The following is a 21,789-nucleotide window of genomic DNA, read 5'->3' as shown; positions in this document are numbered from 1 at the left end:
TTGGGAACTGCAGACCAAGTCCCAGTTTAGTATCGTTGCTTTACTCAGTGACGCTGTCCTTACTCACAAAGCAGGGCATGATGTAAAAAGGTGGAAATATGCTAAAACTTGTTCTGTTTTAGTACATGAAAGCTGCAAAAATAACTGTGTGTTCTGTAATAAGAGGTTGATTGGCTGTCATGTTGATCAGCAGGTGCTCTTTAAAGAAAGCACTTCTGACCAGCTGCAGCCTTAATTGAGGCCAATCACGCCGTTTGTTTAACATGCCCTGCTCGCGCGGCTCTACGGCTGGCCTGCACATGAAGCGGAAGGAGAGCATCAATCCTTCGAGGAGAAGGAGTCCATCCAGTGGCTGAAGCCTCTGTGGTATGGGTGGCTACACGCCATGGGTCCGTGCGGGCTGTCTTCTAGAACTGTGGAGTCTTGCTCTGAGATGTTGTCGAGGCAGTGGGTCTGCCTGGCAAGTTCTGCAGCATGGCCCTGTCAGGCAGGGGCAAAGCTGCATTTGCCAGCCCAAACCTCTCTGTGTTTTTCGTGGATGAGCATACAACTGGTTGGTGATGGTGGATCATTCTGGGCACACTCTTATCCACGGCAGGCCTGGGGAAAACAGAATTATTAAGGTGAAATTGCACTTAATCTGGATGAAAGCTGAAGCAAGAGCTTACAGGCCTGGGAGCTGCACAGGGCACAGCCTCCTCCCATACAAGGCACGAGCTTGGTGTGTACACTGCACCATACTATGCTGGTGTAAAAATCAAGAGATATTACGATTCTTCAGTTCTAGGTCTTCAAAGTAGTAATGAAATGCCAGTCTTACAGTGAGGGGGTCCAACTCTTACAGGGAAAGCATCCAGGAATAACCATGTTTATGTTCATATGATAACTTACCCAATACCTACATTATTTTCTGACAGGCCATATTTTCCAAAGTTCTTTCTAATGTGAATTGATGCCAGTTTCAAGGGAGAAAATAGAGCAGCATGTTAGGAATTGGTTCTGGTATTTGCTCAAGGAGAGTCTTGAACAGATACCACTGGGAAACACGGGAGTGGAGCAGAAAGGACAGAAGAAGATTCTGGGCTGTTATTTAAGAAAATACAGAATTTCCAACATTCAAGCTACTATGAGTAACATGAGCAAATGTTTCATTTAGCTTTAGAAGAACAAACATAAAGGCCAGCATGAATTAAAGGAGCTCTTTTTGCAGAACGGGCAGGAGATTCCAGAGACAACACAGAAGTATGCTTTTCCCTGCTGTGAAGTCCCTTCTGTTTTTACTAGACATTCTGCTGGGAGGGCTGCCAGCAGCATGCGTACCTGACACTTTTTGATCCAACAGCTGCTGGTCCTGAAATAGGTCTCAGCCTGCCAGTGCTGCCACCGGGCTGGAGCTGTCCCTGGGATCGGGAAGGGAAGGCCTCACACACAGCAGGTGCACTGCGCAAGCTCAGGAGAGCAAGCTCCTCATGCAGAGGCTCGGCTGAAGTGTCTTGACCAGTCTTTGACTGGCAAAGCTGCATCCACTGCCTGTCCTCTTCTTGGTTGGGTATTTTTAGGCATCTTACCCTGTGGTTCCTCATTTTCCAAGGGCTTGCTGTAATGCCCATTAGAGATGCAGGTGAAGGACTTTTTGGAGGAGAAGGAATTAAACGATGGTTTGGGTTGGAGAACACTGTCCACTCCTGAGCCTGTAACGAATCTGAAAAATGGAGAAGGACAGTGATTTACAGGCTCACCTTACCCCTAAACTGACTCAAGGCTTTAGCAAACACCTTAACTCCTGAATTTATCAAAAGGCTTTAACAAACCCTGTGTGATGGAGCTGGGTGGGCAGCTGTGTCCTGGGGCACCCGACAATGCCGTCCTTGTTAGGTTGCTTCCTCTGGTAGCAAGGGATTTAGTTGACTTGGTGAGCTCCCTACCAGTGCTGCTGGCGAGGTGACTGGCAAACATGCAAACGGCTCCCGAGCTGTGCTCAGCTGCTTGATCTCCCCCACCCTCCTGCCCCAAGGCACCTGCACCACTCCTGACCAGGGTTTACCCTGACCTCTTTTAAATGCCCGAGGACCCTATCTAGCTCCCAGAAGTTGAAGGTGAAAAAACGATCACAGATTAGTGGAACTGCATTTTTATCAGATGCAGAGGTATAGGAATAAAGTTTTGAGATTAGACTTAAAATTAAAAAAAATGCCTGAATATTGGGAAAATATTTTCCTACATACAGGAATAGAAGTCTATCTGCTCTTCCTCTGGCTGTTCAGATTTTAGCCCTGGAAATCCTCAGATGTAATATACAAGAAAAAAAGCTTACCATAGACTTATGAACATAACATGTACATGAACAAATCCTTAAAATAATTCTATATATAGCAGGGATCCAATTGCTCTTGTCTGTTAAAAGAACTAACTGTACCTAGCTACATGATGTGCAGAGTGCATAGTAGGAACACTATCTAAAGAATGCTTTGGGAGTAATTGTGCCACCAAAGCATAAGGACAGAAAATTCAGCTTTCTACCTCCTGATTAAGATGCATTTTACTCACTAGGAAACCTATAAATCTGATAGAAAATTCACACCAAAAAGTTTCTACTATATTATATGCTTTTAAAATTTTGAAATTTGAGGTTGTTTTGTTGTTTTTGATAGATATTCTAAAAGATGAGAATGCCCGATTTGAGAGCCTGAAATAACACTTTAAGATTTCCCAAATTGTGCCGATTATAGAGACCTAATGCTGTAAACACTTTAAATAGGAACACGTTCACTCAGATGATTTTTTCTTTCCTGAAATATTTTTATAAATCTTGCACTTCAATACAGTCTCAAGGCCCAGTAGCAAAGTATGTTCTTAACTGTCTTGCGGAATAAACCTAAAGTTGCATCAGGTATTTACTCCCTAAAAATGTACATCTGTCAGTGACAGTGGACATCAGCAACCATGTTTGCAATCATCTGTATAAATCTTGGTTATTATGGCCAGTTACTAATGCTATAACATTTCCCAATGATTGCTCTGCAGCACAGGAACCAAAAGTCTTAGAACATCACAGTTAATAATACATCTCTCTGAGAATGCTTAGTAACATTCACCGCTATATGACGTCAACCCTTCCCCAGGGATTGGTACCTGAGGATGAGTGGGAAAGACTGGAATGGAAAGAATCAAGTGAAATCCTCTCAGTTAGGTCCTCATTGTATGGTGCTCTCAAAATATCTTCACAGTTGTCAGCCAGGCTGCAGTCTTCCTCATCCTCTTCTTCATCACTAAGAGTTACCTTCAGTACTTGAGGGGCCTTTTCTTGCTGAACCATTTGCAGGAACCTGAATAATATTAAGTGTTAACCCTTAGTTAGCTTTCAGTTATGAACATGTAGTAAGCCAAGTGTAGCTTGCTGTGGCCATACAGAGGCAAGTACTAGGACTGTGCATTTAGTCACACCCACTTATTTTCCACTTACCTGGAGATACATGAAAGATCATTATAAATGCATCATGCATCTAAGCTTCCCATGTCTGTCTGGAAGTATCCTGAAATTAACCAGTGAAATGGGACAGATACTGGCAGTGAAACAAGTTTGGAGAAACAATGCCATTTTCACTTCCAAAAAAACCTATCTTTTATGAGGTGGGGAGGGATCTCAACATGCTGTTCCTTTCCTTTCAGCCTTTGGACTACTACTCAGAAAACAGTCACTCAAAGCAGAAGACTGTTCTGCCCACAAGGTGGCCTGAGACAAAGACAGCAGCAGTCTACTGGTAGACTTCAGAGGAGACTGCATGAGGGCCAGGTGTGAGAGTCTTCCTAGCCATCAAGTCAGGCAAGCTGATCAGGAGTAATCAAAAATGACCTAATTCTACTTCCCCATGAAATCCATAGCAAAGTTTTCATTTGGTAAGGTCAATGTGATGCTTCTGAAAATCCTCCTCCATTCTCACTTCGTTTTCTATCTAAAGGTAAGCACGGATGAGCCAAAGTCACTTCCTGGCACTCTCTAAGCAGGTACGCTGCCTAAGCTAGTCCTGAGCCTGCTCTAGAGAGAGGACAGAATTTCAGGGTTTTTTTCCTCTGCCCACTCCACAGATATTCCTGTAGGAAGCACTGCTCTGCTGGCTCTGCCTGCAGAGACAGGGAGGCAGAAGATGAAAGGCTATCCCATGAAACAGCCACCAGGTGGCCAAAGAGTTTATTTTATTATTAAGGCAGGATATGAATCCCTGTTTTATTGCATGACAGTCTACAGTTCTCTCACTCTCTCACCGTTTATGCTTTTCTCTCCATTCTCCCAGTTCAGTGAAGACATCTTCCTGGCCTAGATCATCATCTTCAGAGATATGAGGGTATTCCCCTCTCAGGCTGCATAGTTTGAAAGGATCCACTGCAGGCAGCTACAAAACAACAGAAGTTGTCCTAAGAACCTCAGAAACACTCTCCACATCAGTTTCTAGGTGGTGGATTGTGGAAAGCAAAGTTTGCTGTACGTCTTCACTACTCCTCACTATTTTCTTCTTCACTTTAAGGAAAGCTCTGTGCCTCAATCACAACATGCACCAGTACACTTGCAGGAACCCAGATCTGTGGGAGGAACCCAGGGTGGTCATAATGAAAGTCTTATTTATACCCCACTGTTGTATAGTACTCCTTTAAACAAGCCCAAGAGTGTAACATTTACACCAATATGCATATCAAAACCATAACACAGAACTGGTTAGTTCTCTTTCACATCCTACTTTATAACATGCTATAATTCAATCAAAAGTTGAAATTCGTTTTCAAAAACCTTCCAGTGTTTGGGAAGTGGCAAAAGAGAGGAGAAAAAAAAAAAGAAAAAAAAAAGGAAGGTCATATAGTGGTACCTTTAGCATTTGTTGTCAGCATTAAGCAAAGTTGCAGATAGTGTAGTGATGCAGATGCCCTATACATGCAGTTTCCTTGAGGCAGAAGGGAACAAACTTTGGCTTTATATTCATTTAGTCAATAGGAACAATCCTGCAGCACTAGCAATCTGAGCATTTATGCTGACATCAAAGGAACACCACTGAAAAATTTTGCGCTTAGTAACTGTTATACAAAACCAGCCAAATCTTGCAATCCTGCCTTGCATTTTGTTAAGGCAAGATGATATAAAACGTGCCACCAACAGTTGATGTGATGTTCACGTGTTTCTTTTTAGTTGATGTTTTTATTTCCCTCTCATGAAAGAAGCAGTTCTCCCCGCTGTTTACGTCCATATTTCCAAACAGAGATTGCAGACAATGCCTGGTGATATTTTATTCAATGACACAATACTGTTTGTCAGGTTTTGGCTGACCCTCCTCTCCAGATTTCTACTGCCCTTCTCAGGCAAGAGACATGGTGCAGTTCCACCTCCCGCAGTTAGGGCAAGGAATCCCTCAGCTACCTGTCTTCCAGCTCATCAATCATTCAGTGTTTTCTCCACTTCCCAGGATCACCAGGATCTTTTCATCCCACAGCCTTCTATGGCAAAGGAGAGGGGAATCCAGTGCCGTGGATCCCTCCTATTCTCTTCCTGTAATTTGTTCATTTTTCTGGATTTGGCTTTTAGTACTAATTGCCCCAAATTTACATTTGGGAGCTCAGGGCATGTGTGCAAGTGAACACAGAATGGGAATCACACCCTGCAAGGCTCACGCTTTTCAAGACACCACAAACCATAGTGGAAAATCAGCTTATCACAGTGTTTATGTATGTGGCCAGCCAGAAACAGGTAGTATAAGAAAAAAACATACACCTAGCTTTTGTCTCCTTGTACGAAGGGCCTTGATGGGGTTCCCACATATAACTTGAGTGAGTCCTAAGAAGAAAAGGAACACAGAAAATACTTCAGTACATAGCAAATTTCCTGTCTTTGAAATCTGTCAAAATCATTTCCTGTATCTAGGATGTAATATTTCATTGCATAGGTTCACAGTCTCGACTGAGATGGCCTGACGCTGCTCTTAGAAGCAACAGTTTCTCTGTTTCTACCAGAATCTGTTTTCTTCTGCTCCTGCCCTGACTCCTCCTACTGTGCTGGTACAAATGCTTGCACACTCAGGTAAGAGATTCAAATTAAAACTAAACATGTCCTTTTAATTTTGCTAGGTTGTTTTGCAGCTGGATCTTTACCATAATCAGGTTGTCCATGCAGTCATACTTGTGCCAAAACAAGAGACAAGGTAACAAAGGGAAGGAAGAAACAGTGAACATTTGGTGGAGCCACATCTTTTGGTAGTGTTAGCTATCTAAAGGTGTGTGTGAAATTGCAGTTTCATTCCCTGGCAGGCTGGATTCTGTTCCCTTACACTTTTCTGAAAATGTACTCAGTCATCAACACTGCATTATTTCATCAGATCTACACTGCCAGGTCCTACCTACAGGGAAAAACTGATGTGGGACTGGCATTTAGGGAGAAGCAGCCCACAGAAAAAACACCATCTCCCCATCTAACCTGCACCCAGAGAGCTGAGGGAATTGCAGAATGAAGGCCTTCCCAGGAAGCAGGCAAGAATGTCTTGGGAAGTCTAAAAACCCAGAAATGACCTCCCTTCCCACCTAGCTGTCTCCGGGAATCCAGAGAACAACTTCCAGAGATATTTGTTTTCTACTTTAATTTCCCTGCCCACCATGTCATCTGCCCTGAGAAGTGCAAGGGTGCAGCTACTCTAAGTCCTACAGAGATCCTGAAGGAGCGAAGACAGCACATGGCCTCAATTCTGTCTGCTAACCTGGCAGTATTCCCAGGCAGCAAAGCTAGACGGCCAGGACACAAAGTGCAGTGGCCCAGTTGTATTCGGGGATGGCCTTTTAGGTCAGGTATGTAAAGTCAAGGAACTGACTCCTCTCACTGAGGGTCCTGGAAAGCCGAAGGAAAGCAGTCTTTGGCAGCAGTGATGCAGCTGTAACCTGAGCTGGGAAAACACATAAGGCATCTTTGAACACGTAAATGTAACGGTGGTGCAACACGCACCACCACTGCCTTTCTAGAGAACTACTTTCTCTATGTGACTGAACAGAGTGTACCCAGATTTTCTCATCTAAGTTAGATTCCAGTGAGCCCTAGCTAGGTATATCAGGACAGCAACTTCAGCAAGGGAGCACCACTGCTGTACATGGCTTTCAAGAGACAAAGCAGTGTAAAATGCATAAGTTGGGGATGACGGGGGGAAAAACCAGAAGGCTTCCACCTTGCTGCAGAGGAAAATGAAAGAACAGCCAGGCTAGAAGACTTAAGCCTCATGCCAAAAAAAGCCTATGCTGAACCTGATGTAGCAGCAGCCTGGCTGGGTGATATCCAAAGCCCAAGCTCTCATCAACACTAAAGAAGAAGGAAGCAGAGGCATGGGAAAGAACAGAATTAAATATATATATACACACATATATATTTTTACCATGTGTCAAATCACTGGAGTCATCTTCCAGGAAGAGGCCCTCAGAAACAGTGGGATGGGGAAGGGGACAGCCAGTGGACAGCAGACGGGCGCTGCTGGCTCGCCCTGCAGAATCAGGTCGCTGTGCAGTCCTGGGTCTGGAAGCTGTGCGGGGTCTGGGACTGGATCCAGACTGCCTTGCTGCTACTGCCCCAAGATACAAATCTGAAAGATTTCACTAATGTAAGCACAGTCATGCAGGATTTGAACCACACCATCATTGCATACTATCAATGCACGTGGAACTGCGGGGGAAGGAGAAATGTTATTACAGCTACAGGAAACACACCTGGAGCTGCAGTGCTTGCTCATACTGCACATGGTTCCCTGCCCAGTTGCTCTGAGACAGCGTTATTTGAAGACACCCGATTAAATCACAGTCCCTCTCCTTCCTTCTCCTACTTCCAGATGTCAGTGAGCTGCTCCTGGTGCTGTAAGGGGTCAGGAACAGCTCAGTGGCCAACAGCAGCAGGCTTGATGGCCCTGCAGCTCAGGCTGGATGTGTCCAAAGCTCAAGTTTCCCTGCCTCTTGTGTGCTGTCCATCTGCCCTCACAGCCCCAGAGAACCACCAAAGGCGATCTCCCCTTCTCTTGCCACAGACACAGTCCAAGCTTTAAGTCTTAAAACATACAGCTTAAGTGCACAGAGACAGTGAGATGAGAACAGCCACCTTACCACAGCTGCTGGTCAGTAAGGACAAACCATTCACTGTGAAATTAGGGAAATCTGTGAATGGCACTGATAGATTTTTCCAGTGTTGCCTCAGAGAGATATATTTTCTCTACCACAGTAAGAAAGGTGATAATTGAGTTTTCATAAAGCTAGAGGCCAGAATGGATTATACAAAAGCTAGTGAAGGAAAAGCAGCCTTGAATTCTTACCTGCGTGACTGCACACAGTTTTGGGAGCAGCATGTGTAGCCAACATACCATAGGAGGGTAACTTGCATTTCAGTTCCTAGATGAATAGCTCATTTTAAAAAGTGTTGAGCACCTAACAGCTCTACAGCGGAACAATCAACACTGTAATAATAGGGTCATTTCTTTAAGAGCTCAATGTTAAGGACCTTTAAAATAACTTAGCCACTGCTGTAAATACAAAACTATGATTTATGCATCACATATGAAGTACCTGAATCAACACTGCTACAGGGAATTTAAAAAACATGAGGATGTCTGAACCTGACCACGTGAGCCTTTTAGTTCATTGCTGAAGACAAAAATACAAGCCTGGTTATAGTACGACACAACAAGGACTGAGATTGTTTGCTGGTTCCCTGTTGCTTCTGTTGGCCCACTATATTAACTAGCTTTCTGATCCAGAGCTGACATTGCCAAAGTAGGATCACTGAGGAATCAGATTTTAATGCATTTTTTTCTCCTACCATAACTTTTATTACAGCTAATGATTTGGACCCACAGAGATTAAATAAATGACAAACGTATATACTTACTGCAAAACAAACTAAAATTTTAATGGAGTGCAGTTGGCAGCCATACCTCAACTGTGAGGGTCGGGAAGCCAACTGCCTTGCCCACACTAATGGGAAGCAATGCAGCACTTATAGGAAATACCTTGTAATATTTAATGATATGTGGTAAAGTGCATGTAGCATGATATGTAAAAGCACAGACATCTGAACTATGACCAATGCTACAAGCAAGGGGACAAGAGATTTATTTGCAAACCATTTGTTGTATACTAATGAATGCAATGAATTTAATTGCAGAGGCAAGGGAAAAAAAAAAGGCAGATCTATTACAAGACGATCTCAATTGCTAGGATGTAGTTGCCATCAAGGGTTGGTGAGAAAACTCTCTTTCCTATTATTAAATTGGAAAATTGGAAATCCTACTACATCCAAGCTACACGGGACTGACTGCTACCACGGAAAGGGCTGAGAACAGCTGTTGTTGAAGCATACATGTCCAAGCTTTTGCTTCTTCAGTCATGCTGAATGAATGCCAAGTACCAGATTCCCAGCTAATGTGGAGATTCGCTTGATGCTTTAGAACTCACCTGCATTTTTCTGATATTCGTATCGAGGTTAGGATTGCTTTCCTTTAATTCTGTAATCTGGGAGCTCAGTTAGGGAAGAAGCAACCAGACTTCAGGCCATTCTGTCTGTATTCCCTAGCTCAGCAGGCTGGCATACGATCAAGCATGGCAGCTGATGTTTCCCCTCACACGAGCCCCCTCCACCAGCTGGTTAAAAGCAGCACTAAGAAAACGCAGCAGGTTGTAAAAAAAGACCTCACTCTGCATAGTGGAAAGTATGCAAGATTACTGCCTATATTTAAAGAAGTGATGAAAGCTAAAGAATACCAACAGAGGTGCACAAGAGTCCTGCTCCCTCTTGCAGGATCATACGGACTCTGACATTCCCTAGATGTGGCATGTGCTGAGGGTCTCAGTGGCCTTGCTGGCTGCCAGGGCAGCCCAAGTGCCTGGCTGCTGAAGGCAGCATCAACCCACCAAAGTTGTGCGCAATCCCTGCGGAGCCCAGACCTCTTTCTGCAGAGCAAGCCCACCCAGGGCTTGACTAACAGCCCGGTCCACTCTTGGGAGGTCTCCCAGAGCAGAGGCAGCCTACGTGTTTGTCTAAAAGGTGCTGTTACAAATGTTTAAAATTTCAATGGATAAAGCACATCTCAGATAGAAGGGAGCCAACTGACCTTCTTGGGTTACAGATAAGCCAGGCACTGGGGACAGGTTTGGGCACAGGCAGGAGGAAATGCTGAGCACAGCCAAATGATTGTACTGAAAGGTACAATGTTGGAAGTGAAAACTTAGGGAAGGTGATTCCTGCCCTATGAATTCCAACTTTCTCACTTCCCAAGTAAAGAATATGATGTCCTTCCTCATCCTATATAACTAAGTTTGGCTCTGAAGAGATCAGCTTGCTCTTCATCTTTCTTATTCACATATCACAACATGAAAAATTGACCTCAGTAGGAAGTTTGACATACCTAACCATGGAATATCTCCAGCTAAATCACCTTCCTTGATGGATTCCTTGATGATTAGCCAATCCTCAGTCATCTTCTTGGAAGGAGGGATAATAGTTTGGCTGGCTGGTATTTCATCCAAATATTCCAAGTGGGGAATGAGTTTTTTCACTTCAACTCTGTAATTATAATCTAGTCCCTGGAAAATTTGAGAGAGTTGTCACTTGAGCAGTTTATTTAACAGACTGCAGACTTCCACCAGCAACACAGCAGTGTTCAATTTGCATGACTGCCACATAACTTGAAATGTCTCCAAGAGATAAACCTGCTCACCTCATTCAACAGAAACAAATACAGTCAGGAACTACTTTTCACTGTGCTTTCCCATGTAATCTCTATCCAAATTGATCATGAATATGTCCTGAGTAGCACAAACACACTCGCATTCCAAAAGGCTCCTTTGCTGCCTTATACCGATGATTTAATATTTATCTTTGTTATATCATATACATTGTACAAAACTGAAGAAAACCACTAAGGCCCAAGAAAGCCTGGGTGTCCACATCACGGGGCCAACCATTTTCTCTGTTTTTGGGAGCACATTCATAAATGAGCTGCACTAATTTTCTGCAGCAGACCAGAGTTTCCATGTGTAATTCCAAATGACATGAAAAAGACTATTTATCCTGGGCCATGCTTACCTCTGCAAGATACTGCTTGCTAACCACAGGTGCACAGGAGGCTAAAGCAGACTGTCCTTGGGCTTCTTTTGAGCTCTGGGAAAAGGGCATCATCACTGCCAATGCACATGATTTGCTGTGACACCCACTGGGCACAGAATGGGTGCAGTTAACTGCATAACACATGAAATAATCTCTGAGCACCTCTCAGTGCCCAAGACCTTTGAGCACCACGTCAGTCAAGAACAGTTCTAACTATGCTCACAGCATACTGTGATTTGGGCCATTTTGGTGGATTCCAACACTAGAAAGACGTTACCAAGTGGCACCTTCGTCCCTGGGAAAACTCAGGAATACTTAAGGCAGACTGGGTCATGCAATTTTGAAGTGGAAATGTTTTTCATTAAAACAATCTAAGAGTACAAACGACAGTAAACGTGCATGATGATCTCGCACATTTCTGTTTGTTTAAAGAAAGAATATAACAAGAATGCCCTGCTAGTGGCAGAAGATGAATGGACAGTTTCCCGAAACATTGCCAGCTATCTATAGATCAATTGTTTGATCCTGACAAATGTTGTTTCTTATAGCACATGCAATAGTAGAAAATCCCAGAAAGCAAAATCCTCATTTAATATGGATTTGTCATAAACATAAATCTTTCTGGGGTAGCTGGGCAGGTATACTCTCCATCCCTACAAATAATACAGCAATACAGAGGAAATTACCAAGCAAAGCATTTGCTCATTGGCCTTTTAGAAGTGGCAGACACTAACTCTATCTTAGCCTTTAATCCTAATTTAGAAAAGAAGTCAACCGATCCCCATGCTTTCACGTACCATATGTATTCTGAGCAGCCTCTGGGCTCCAGCCAATTTAGAGCCATGCCCTGAGAGAAGCATCATGTTACACTCATGTTACAGGGGCTGCAAAATTTATCATCAGGCTGTTACTTTTAGTTTAGATAACAGAGGAGATGAGCTCATCTAAAAATCAAATTACAGAAAGCAAGCGGGCAATCTGAAGAAAGCAGTAAATCTATCTGGACTATTTTGTACATAAAAAGAGTGAATAACCAGGAGTATTTTTACAGAACTACAGTATGGGGCACAATTAAATGGGGAGCTTGAGGATAAACCTGGCCACCTGGGTCACATCAAACACATCTCTATTTCTGGTAATTTTTCTGTACCCTAAAGAACTGTAAACATGAAATCACGCAGTGACAAGGCCCAAGGAGAAGATCTGAGCAGCCGAGGGCAGGCTCTGTAAGTACCCCAAGACTGAGCAGCTTCCCAGCACAGGGACCGAGTGGGAAACAGCAGTTAATTTACAGTTTGCTTCTTTTATGGCACAAGTTAAAACATACTACTGTACAGATTGTTCCTCCAAGTTCTAGGCAGCATCTGAATGCAACTACTTGCCTGAAAGCAGAGGCAGCAGGAGGAGGACAGTAGGGCACATACTGCTCCTCCTTGAGGGCCCATTACACTGCAGCATCCCACAAGTTCTAATTTCCTTGACTAAACAAATCAAGTGCAATAGTGACATAACCCTATTACGAATATGTTTAAGGACTCAAGATGTCAAGTGAAAATTACATCCTCCAAAGACAGGATTTTTGTTGAGCATGCCTGAAAAGCAAGTGAGTAAAACAGACTCCTATGCTGTCAGGAAACACCGCACAGTTTTCACGGTAGTAAGCTATGATAAGAAAGTGCCAGAAGCTGTACTGTATTTGTCTCAGTGGGAGTAAAAACAGAAAATAGGCATGCCTTGTCTGTTTGAAGCACTGTTTCCTTGCTGTAAGAATATTTGTTTTTTCCTTTCATGATTGCATCTTTAGTAAGGGATGAAATGTCAATGCAGAAATCATTTTGGTTATAAATAGTTACGATGTGGTCCTTGACCTACACTTGTACCAGTTCAAAGCAGGAAAGAAAATGTATAATACTTTGTTTTGAAAGCCAGAGAGGAAAATTGGAACAACTAAAGTACTACCTTGTGCCACTGTCTTTACTGAGGGATATGATCAGGCCAAAAATTATATCCAAAAATTGCTAACACACATCTGGATCTAAAATGTATGAGGATTTAAAATATCTACATTTCTACTACCCAAATGAGTTTTAGAGACACCACTTCAGTTTTCAATTAAATTCAGTTTAATTAATCCTCAATCCTCCAATTAAATACTCAGTTTTCAAGTTTAAATCCAGGAAACATGCCAGAGGCAGCCTTGTGTGTGAGTGAAGTGCATGGGTATGACTGTTCAAACAAATCAAGAAGTGATGGGACCTGGCACGCTGGAAGCACAGGGCCAGCTCCTGCTCGGGCGTCTTACCCCTGCAGGTAAGAAGCAGAGGTAAGCTTCTTACCTCTTCAAGGTGCCATTAGGGAAAGTGCCATCCTTGGGCAAGACTGTATATTAAATACTTAGGTCTGTATGTGCAACCATGCACATGCCTTATAACCTTCCAGAATAGCTTAATGATTATACGTAGCATGTTGTTACCAACTACTGTCTGATGGTATGTTTGGTGCTACGTATACAAAATGAGAAAGAGTCTTATTTGACCAAGTTTCTTAAACTCTAATTGTCCTGATTACTTTTTCAGGAGATGACAAAATGCTGATTTTTATATACCCGGATGTTTTTTGAAGCAAACAAAAGTGAAACAGAGTAGATAATAGCTTTCAGTCTGTTCATTAAATCTCTCTTGCTATTTTTGTTGTGTGCCCTGAACCCCAGAGAAGATCATGTATTATCTGGTTTTAATCTTTGTAACACAAACCATCTCACGTCCTTACAAAATATCTTCACAAACCCGATTCTATTGTTTTTGTATGCAAAGGATGAACAACTATAGCTTGTATCTGCAGCTTTTACAAAGGTCTTTTTAGTCATTTAGTTTTAACCTTTTCAAGAGAAAAGACAACAAGCACTTCCTACCATATAACCTTTCCTAGTAATCACAAGAATCATTTTTTTCTGAGAGTTCAGCTTTTGAATGTGGTGGACCTGGAGCACCTGCTGTTGGCATGGAGATCTTTCCCATTGAAATGTTAACCTTTGAGGGAAGAGAGTTATTAGTTCAAGCATCACAACTGGCACATCCCATAGCAAGGAAAAATATTTACTACTGTCTAATAACAAGATCTGTCCAGATTAGAAGCATCCATACAGCTGGGGTCCCTGCTCCTTGCTGCAGAATTGTGATGAAGGAAAGCTTGTTCTATTTAGACTCCTGTTTGCACTGCAGGTGGTAGGAAGAAATGCCTCCTGGCCAAATGATGAGCAGTCTTCTCCTGGTTTTAGCACTGACTGGACCTCAGGGAAAGGCCTGTGCATTTATGTCAAGAGAAAATCCTACACACATTCTGGAGGCTGTCACGTTACTCTCCACACTGCACCATTTGCGCATGGCAGACATTGATCCCATTATAGATGGGAGCTGATTTTCGTACAGTGTAATCTCACACAAGGCATGGAGGAGCTGGCATCCTGAAGCACACCTCAGTATTTTCTGCCATTGACCTTCCAGACAACAACTAAAAGCTGCCCCACTAGCCTGTCTGGACACAATCCTGGTCAAGGCACTCTAGGAGACCCTACTTGAGTAGAGGGCTTGGACTAACATGAACTCCAGAGTTCCCTTCCAACCTTACCCATTCTGTGATTCTCTACCTGTCCTCTTCCTAAACAGAAAGGGAAGTGATGTGTTCCTGAGAAAAACAAGCTATTTTCTTCCCCTAAATTAATGGTTTTGAGAAGAAAGTGCTTCCGGATAATGAAGAAACCAAAAGGCATTAAGTCACAAAACTTCTGGAATCACATTTCATTCTGTTACAAATGGTGCTTGGGTGTCCACCTGCTAGAGGCCAGGGCTATCTTGGGACTGGGGCAGTCTGAGACTCAGGCTTTTGACTACCTAGTATGGAGACAAAACTCTCTCTGGAAACAGTGGCAGAAAGAAGACAGAAAATATTATTTGCTTGCTAAAAACAGAGGGGAATAATAATAATAATAAATAAGGAACATTCAAAACTGAAAAGCCTGCCCTCTAATTCTTGGTGGTCTATTGAAGGAGCTAGGCTGATTATAAAAAAAAAAAAAAAAAAAGAAGAAGAAACGAAAATTGCAGTTCTGACAGATACTATATCACATAGTTAAGTGCCAAGCAATATGTGTGGGAAGCATACTTGAAAGCACAGCTGATTTCTAGTTTAACCCTATTATGAAAGGCTAGAAGACATATATTGTTCAAGAGCAGGCCTGACTCTTCATAGCTCTCCTAGCATTTTATTTGTGCTGATGTGGCAGCCAAAACCTGCAAAAATCTATGGAAATGAAAGGCATCCCATATTATCACGCAGAATGATACAACAGGAGGATGCAGAAACATTTCTCATTTTCAATTCAAATTAAAAAAGCACTGCAAAAATTAACACAGTAAGTTCAAACCAAGTTCTCACCTCTTCAGACTCTGCATTTGGCTTCAGACAAATGAGGTTGCCCTCCACTGTCAGGCTGCTCAGTTTGTAACAAAGTCCCAAATACAGCATCTGGTTGATGTCGTCAATATTGTTCCCCTCCAGGTCCAAAACCTCAAGGTGTTCCAACAAGCTCAGTTGACTCAGGTCAGAGATATTGTTATAGGCTATGTAGAGTTCCTCAGCAGAAGTAAACAGAAGAGGTAAACCACAGGCTTGCACAAGTTATAGTCAAGTTTTGCTAAAAATTTTCTAGTCTTTGAGATACTACATGACACAGAGTGACTTTAGCAGATTAGTATAGACAGAACATTTTTCAAGACTGGCCAGTACCACCTTAAATAAGTAGGGCTAATATGGAAATGAATGTTATGCCTGCAATAGGCATTTTCAATGTCAGAACTAAATGCTAAAACTTATTTAAAAATACTATTGCATCTTTTAAACTAATATATTCAAGTCAAAGTGTTCAGTCAAGGCCCTTCAGAAAAACAAGCAGAAGAGAACAAAGATTACAGTTAAAGGGAAGAGCATCCACTGAAGACAGTTACGAGATCATGTTTCAGGCCATGTCTATACTTACTTTTAAAGAGCCGCAGGAAGAGATCCCATCTAAATCTGAGAGCCCACAGCGAGCCATCCACAGGACGTGGAGATGGGACAATGTGGTTCCAAGGTCCCTTATGAAAGAAACAATTCAAGCTATTTAAATGGACAAAGGCATTTGAAACTTGCTTATTTTCCCAAGACTAGGTCACTGATACTTTTTGCGGATCACATGCTGTTTACAAGAAAGAAATGTTATTAAAAATATCACCTTCAAAGGTGCAGAATAAGATAATAAAACAAACCTCTCTCCCAGACATTTTTCTTCTCATATGATAACACATTGCTCCAATTCAGTTTGTTTAAAAATCTTCCAAGAACTACATCTTGGTGATTCATTCATAAATTTCAGATAAGTGCTAAGGATGAAGTGAGGTGCATTTACATTGGCACCATTTACTCTATATATATTACCCAAATTAGCATACCTGGGCTAAATGCACAGAGTCATCTTACTCTTTCTTTTATGGAGATACCTTTGTTCTCTTCTTGTAGTTAGTAGGGAAAATGGTCTTACCAAATACTTACTTGGATCAGCAGAAAATTATAATCTGTTCTATCCTACCTTTCCACTATTTAGGTCTAGTGTAAGAAATCTTTTATACAGATTCTAGACTTTCTGGTCTTGGTCCAGAAAAGAACATACTCGCCTGCCTAATTGCATGAATATGGAATGTCCTACAGAGTTTGAAGAGATCCAAGTATAGAAAAAGACAATTCAAAATGCAAAAACGGTGGCAAATCAAACTGGGAGCTTAACCGCCTTCCACCCTTTTCTAATACTATATTGCATAAGACCACTTTTCTATTTGCAAAACAAAATATAATTCTTTATCAAATCCCACATCTATCACTGTAACATAACCAAGAATTAATATATACTTTAATGCACCTTTTAAGGAAAATTGTAGAAGATAAAAGAACATAGTCATGGGATTCCTGACCTCGGAATATATTTAATAGCCCTTTTGTTCATGTCTCCCTCTCTATGGGCCATGGGCAAAAAGAACACCTTTCATCGCCCTCCAAGAGCAGCTGGCAGCTTTGCAGCAGAAGTGATCCACCTCTCTTCTGCAGTTCCTCACCACTGCAGGCATTGGTACTGCTTATGGATCGCCCCTTCCCTGGTGGCGGCAGTTCATTCTCACTCCAGTTGAAACAAGGCCACTAGATACACCATATGGTGCCTTAGGTGAAGTTTTATAGCCTTTGGAGTACAGACAATTAGGACAGCTGAACTAACGATGCCTCGTGGTCTAAAATTTTTAGTGCTTTCCCTTCTGGGGCATCATATTTACTACAGGCCTCCGAGATGAAGGCATATAAAACCTCAGTCATATGATACTTCTCTTCCTGCCTAGGGCTGTTCCATGTTACACGAGTAAATTGTCGACTGGCATAAGCTGCAACTCCTCCCCTGAATTTTAAGCCTGACTCTGCAGACATAGGACGCAATTATCTGGTACCAACACAAGATTAAAGCAAGCCAGACACACACAGAAATTCCCTTCACGTATAAACATAATTCCTTCTGCAAACTTACTGACCAGCCTCTGTGGACACCATCTGCTAGCCAGTCCCTCAGCCTGCCGGGCAGCAGGGAACGCTTGCAGTCTGCATCACCGGATTAGCCCCTGAAAGATGGCAGCTTGTCACAGAGTACGTCCTCCAAGGACTTGTTCAAGCTTGCCTACCCTGGAAGACCAAAACCTCCCTGTGCATTATTGTGTCCAAAGACCTCCTAAAGGACCTTCTAGGGACTCTTCATGCTCTACATAGGTTTTAAAGAAAACAAGCACTGGATCTAAGTCTTCCTTAAGGAACAGATGCCTCCCAAAATAATATTTACCCGAGTTTATTAGATTTGCAAACTGCATACCTATAAGAGAGAAGTTAAATCAAATAAAAAGAGCAGAACCTACCATCAATCAAGATCAACAAACCCATGTGCGGAAAATCTCGCTGTCAAGAACTGAATGTCCAAAAAGGAGACAGAGGAGTCTTAAAACTTTATTCGAATAAAGGGAGAGTCCACCGGGCATATCCCTGTGGGGTCTCTCAGATTGCTGGGGGACGCAGCCCCCCTTTTATCCTAATTTCCCGACCGAGGGACGCCCTCTCCTTTTCCCCATTGGCCAAGGTACTCAGAAGTTACAGCCTTCCCGGCCCGCCTACACCGAACTCCGGCCTCCCGCCATCTGTTCTCACCTGAGCTCACCAACTCCTTTGTCCCCCTTGCTGAAGAATGTGGGGCAATTGCCCTATTTCCCTTCTTTGTAAAGGCCCCATCTCCTTGCAGATGGCTCTTTTTGTCCTTCTCGGCTCATGGCTCCACTCAGTCTCCCCTCCCTTTGTCCTGCTCTTCAGCCAAACTGTGGAGAAACCCCCTTATTGATGAATACAGAAACTTGAGCATTCCGCTCAATCCCTCCTCTTTTTCTTTTTTTTTTTTTTTTTTTTTTTTTTTTTTGAACAATATTTGTTTTACAAACTAGCTTATTAACTAACAACCTGCAACCTGCATTCAGTATGTCTAGTACCCATGGGTAGTCTTCATATCCTCCTGGATTCTCACAGACCCAGCAACCCAGAGTTTATTTTCCAGACCCACTCCCCGTCAGCGGTACAGATCTACGGAGAGTTAGCCGGGGCTTTCCATCCTCTTCCTTCAACTGAGAAGTCCAAACTTCTGGAGTCTTGGAAATCTTAACTCTAGTATGATGAGTCCATCCATGCTCAGCTGTCTTGATTGATGTTTCTGTGGTTAGTAATACCTGATAAGGTCCTCGCCACTTTGCTAGCAGTGGTGCTTCTTTCCATTCTTTGACCAAGACCCAATCCCCTGGTTGGATATCATGGACTGCAAAATCCAAGGGGAGGGTCTGTGCAAGCTGGGCTTCCTGTCGGAGAGACTTCACAAGAGAATGTATTCTGGCCACATATTGCTTTACATATATATCACTTATCTCCACCTCCTTGCCAGGTTGGGAGTTAGCAGGATAGGGAATCCCAAACATTATTTCAAAGGGGGACAGCTGAATGTCTCCCCTTGGTTTTGCTCTTATTCTTGCTAAAGCTAATGGGAGAAGTCGTGTCCACGGCATCTTAGTTTCTAACACCAATTTTAAAAGATGCTTTTTAATGTTCCCATTCATCCTTTCCACTCTACCAGAACTCTGAGGATGCCAAGGGGTATGCAAGTCCCATCGAATCCCTAGGGCAGTCATGACATCTTGAAGGACCTTTCCTGTAAAATGAGTGCCTCTGTCTGAATCTATTGCCTCTACCAACCCATATCTTGGAATTATTTGTTCTAAGAACACCTTAATTACAGATCCAGTTGTTGCTGAGGCAGTTGGAAATGCCTCGGGCCATCCTGTCAACTGACATACTATTACCAGAAGATACTTAAGTCTCCCTACACGGGGCATCTCAGTAAAGTCTGCTTGGCATCGTTGGAATGGGCGTACAGCCCAGGGTCGTCCTCCCCTTGCAACTTCTCTTGCGGCTCGGCCGTTGGCCTTAGCACAAATCAGACAGCCCTCAATGGCCTGTTTTGCCAGAACAAAAAGACCAAGGGCAGCATAGGTTTTAAGGAAGGCTTCCGCCAGCCCTCTAGAGCCCCAATGGCTTCCTTCGTGAAGCTCTTTCAGTATTTGTAGGGCTAGGGCTTTGGGCACCCATTGTTTGCCCTCCTTTGTAAACCAGTCATGTCCTTTTTCTTTTGCTCCACTATTTTTAATTATTTCTAATTCTTCTGGTGGAAAAGACATCTTTTCTGGTAATGGCTGGACTACCGGTAGGAGAGGGAGGATCTTAGATACTTCTGGTAGGAGTGCTGCTTTTTGAGCTTCCTCATCAGCCAATCGATTGCCTACCTCCTGCTCTGAGTGTCCTGTCTGATGTCCCCTGATATGAATTATTGAGACCTTTTTGGGGAGGTTCACCACCTCCAGCAGGCGAGCAATCAGATCCTTATGCACCAATGCCTTTCCTCGGCAAGTTAATAAACCTCTTTCTTCCCACAGTTTTCCAAACATATGTGCCACCCCATATGCATATTTAGAATCTGTAAAGATATTCACTAGCTTGCCTTGATATAATTCACAGGCTCTTATTAGAGAGTACAATTCTGCGGTTTGGGCTGACCAGGTAGATGGCAGCTTTCCTCCCTCCAGCAGCTCCCTTCCCTTAATGATAGCATATCCTGTAGCCCGTTTCCCTTCTATTACTCTTGAAGATCCATCAATAAACACATTGTCCCCATCTGGCCAAGGAATATCTCTCAAATCTTCCCTAGGTCGAGTTTGGAGATCTAGTACTTGAATACAGTCATGGATTTCCTTTGATTCTTCTCCCTCAGGACCAGTTAGACAAGAAGCTGGGTTAAACCCTCCCCCACTTCTTAATTTTAAATCTTCCTGCTCCATTAAACAGGTTTCATACTGCAATAATCGGGCACTGGTCATCCATTTGGAAGCCCTTTCAGTTAGTAATGCCTTGACCTGGTGTGGGACCTTGACAACAAGGGATCCTCCTGTAGTCAGCTTTCGGGCCTCAGTTACCATTAGGGCCGTAGCTGCACAATTCTGCAGACAATAAGGCCACCCCTTAGCTACTGGGTCTAATATTTTAGAAAAATAAGCTACTGGTCTTGGCATGCCTCCATATTCTTGCACTAAAATTCCCTTGGCGTGGCCCTGTTTGACATCCACATATAATTCAAATTCTTTTTCTGCATCCGGAAGAGCTAAGGCCGGAGCCTTGCTCAATTTATCTTTTAATTTTCTAAAGCTCTGTTCTCCTTCTTGTGTCCATACCACAACATTGGGGCTGTTTTGGGTTAAAAAGTCATACAGTGGTCTAGCTAATGCAGAAAAGTCTTCAACCCAGGCTCTGCAGTATCCTACTAGCCCTAGGAACTGCCGTAGCTCTCTCTTAGTCCTGGGTAATGGCACTTCTAAAATTCCCCGAATTCTTTCTGGGTCAAGGCATCGTAAACCTCCGGTCAAAATATGCCCCAAATATTTGACCCTTCTTTCCACCATTTGTGCCTTCTTTTTGGACACCCTAAGCCCTTTTTGGGCCAAGAAATTAAGTAATTTCACAGTGGCTTCCTCTACTACCCCCTCTTCTTCCCCTGATAGGAGCAAGTCATCCACATACTGCAATAACCTAACTCCAGGAGGTGGGGTAAATTCCTTCAGTATTTTCTGCAAGGCTTGTCCAAACAAGACCGGTGCCTCAGTGTATCCTTGCGGGAGAACTGTCCATGTCAATTGTTGTTTTATTGTTTTTCCTCCCTCCTCTTGTTCCCATTCAAAGGCAAAATATTGCTTACTATCCTCTGTGAGAGGACATCCCCAAAATGCATCTTTCAAATCAAGTACTGAATAGTACTGATGTGAAGAGGGGATCTGGTTTAGAATAGTGTATGGATCTGGAACTGTGGGATGTCTTGGTTTGATAATTTCATTTATTGCTCTTAAGTCCTGTACCATTCTATAGGTTCCATCTGGCTTCTTGACTGGCAGAATGGGAGTATTGTATGGAGACATACACGGCTCCAAAAGTCCTGCTTCCAGCAAAGACTCAATAGTAGGTTGTAAGCCTTTCCTTCCCTCTCG

At 43.0% G+C, this 21,789-nt stretch overlaps 1 protein-coding gene across 1 annotated transcript in view; it reads right to left on the bottom strand.

Annotated features, from left to right (window-relative positions):
- Window positions 1-407: 407 nt before the first annotated feature.
- LRRC56 (leucine rich repeat containing 56) overlaps window positions 408-21,789 on the bottom strand; it is a 63,824-nt gene continuing 42,442 nt past the window's right edge. The window contains exons 5-13 of the mRNA XM_088525681.1: window positions 16,140-16,236; window positions 15,539-15,736; window positions 10,404-10,581; window positions 7,395-7,598; window positions 5,754-5,818; window positions 4,264-4,391; window positions 3,133-3,326; window positions 1,321-1,702; window positions 408-600 (exon numbers count right to left, since the gene is read on the bottom strand). Of these exons, the coding sequence (XP_088381807.1) occupies window positions 408-600; window positions 1,321-1,702; window positions 3,133-3,326; window positions 4,264-4,391; window positions 5,754-5,818; window positions 7,395-7,598; window positions 10,404-10,581; window positions 15,539-15,736; window positions 16,140-16,236 (1,639 nt within the window). The remainder of the gene's footprint in view (window positions 601-1,320; window positions 1,703-3,132; window positions 3,327-4,263; window positions 4,392-5,753; window positions 5,819-7,394; window positions 7,599-10,403; window positions 10,582-15,538; window positions 15,737-16,139; window positions 16,237-21,789) is intronic.

Source organism: Tinamus guttatus, unplaced genomic scaffold (assembly GCF_059628265.1).
Source record: "Tinamus guttatus ecotype Peru unplaced genomic scaffold, ASM5962826v1 Tinamus_guttatus_pri_ptg000240l, whole genome shotgun sequence".
Classification (NCBI taxonomy): Eukaryota; Metazoa; Chordata; class Aves; order Tinamiformes; family Tinamidae; genus Tinamus; species Tinamus guttatus.
This window is presented reverse-complemented; position numbering and strand designations above follow the sequence as displayed.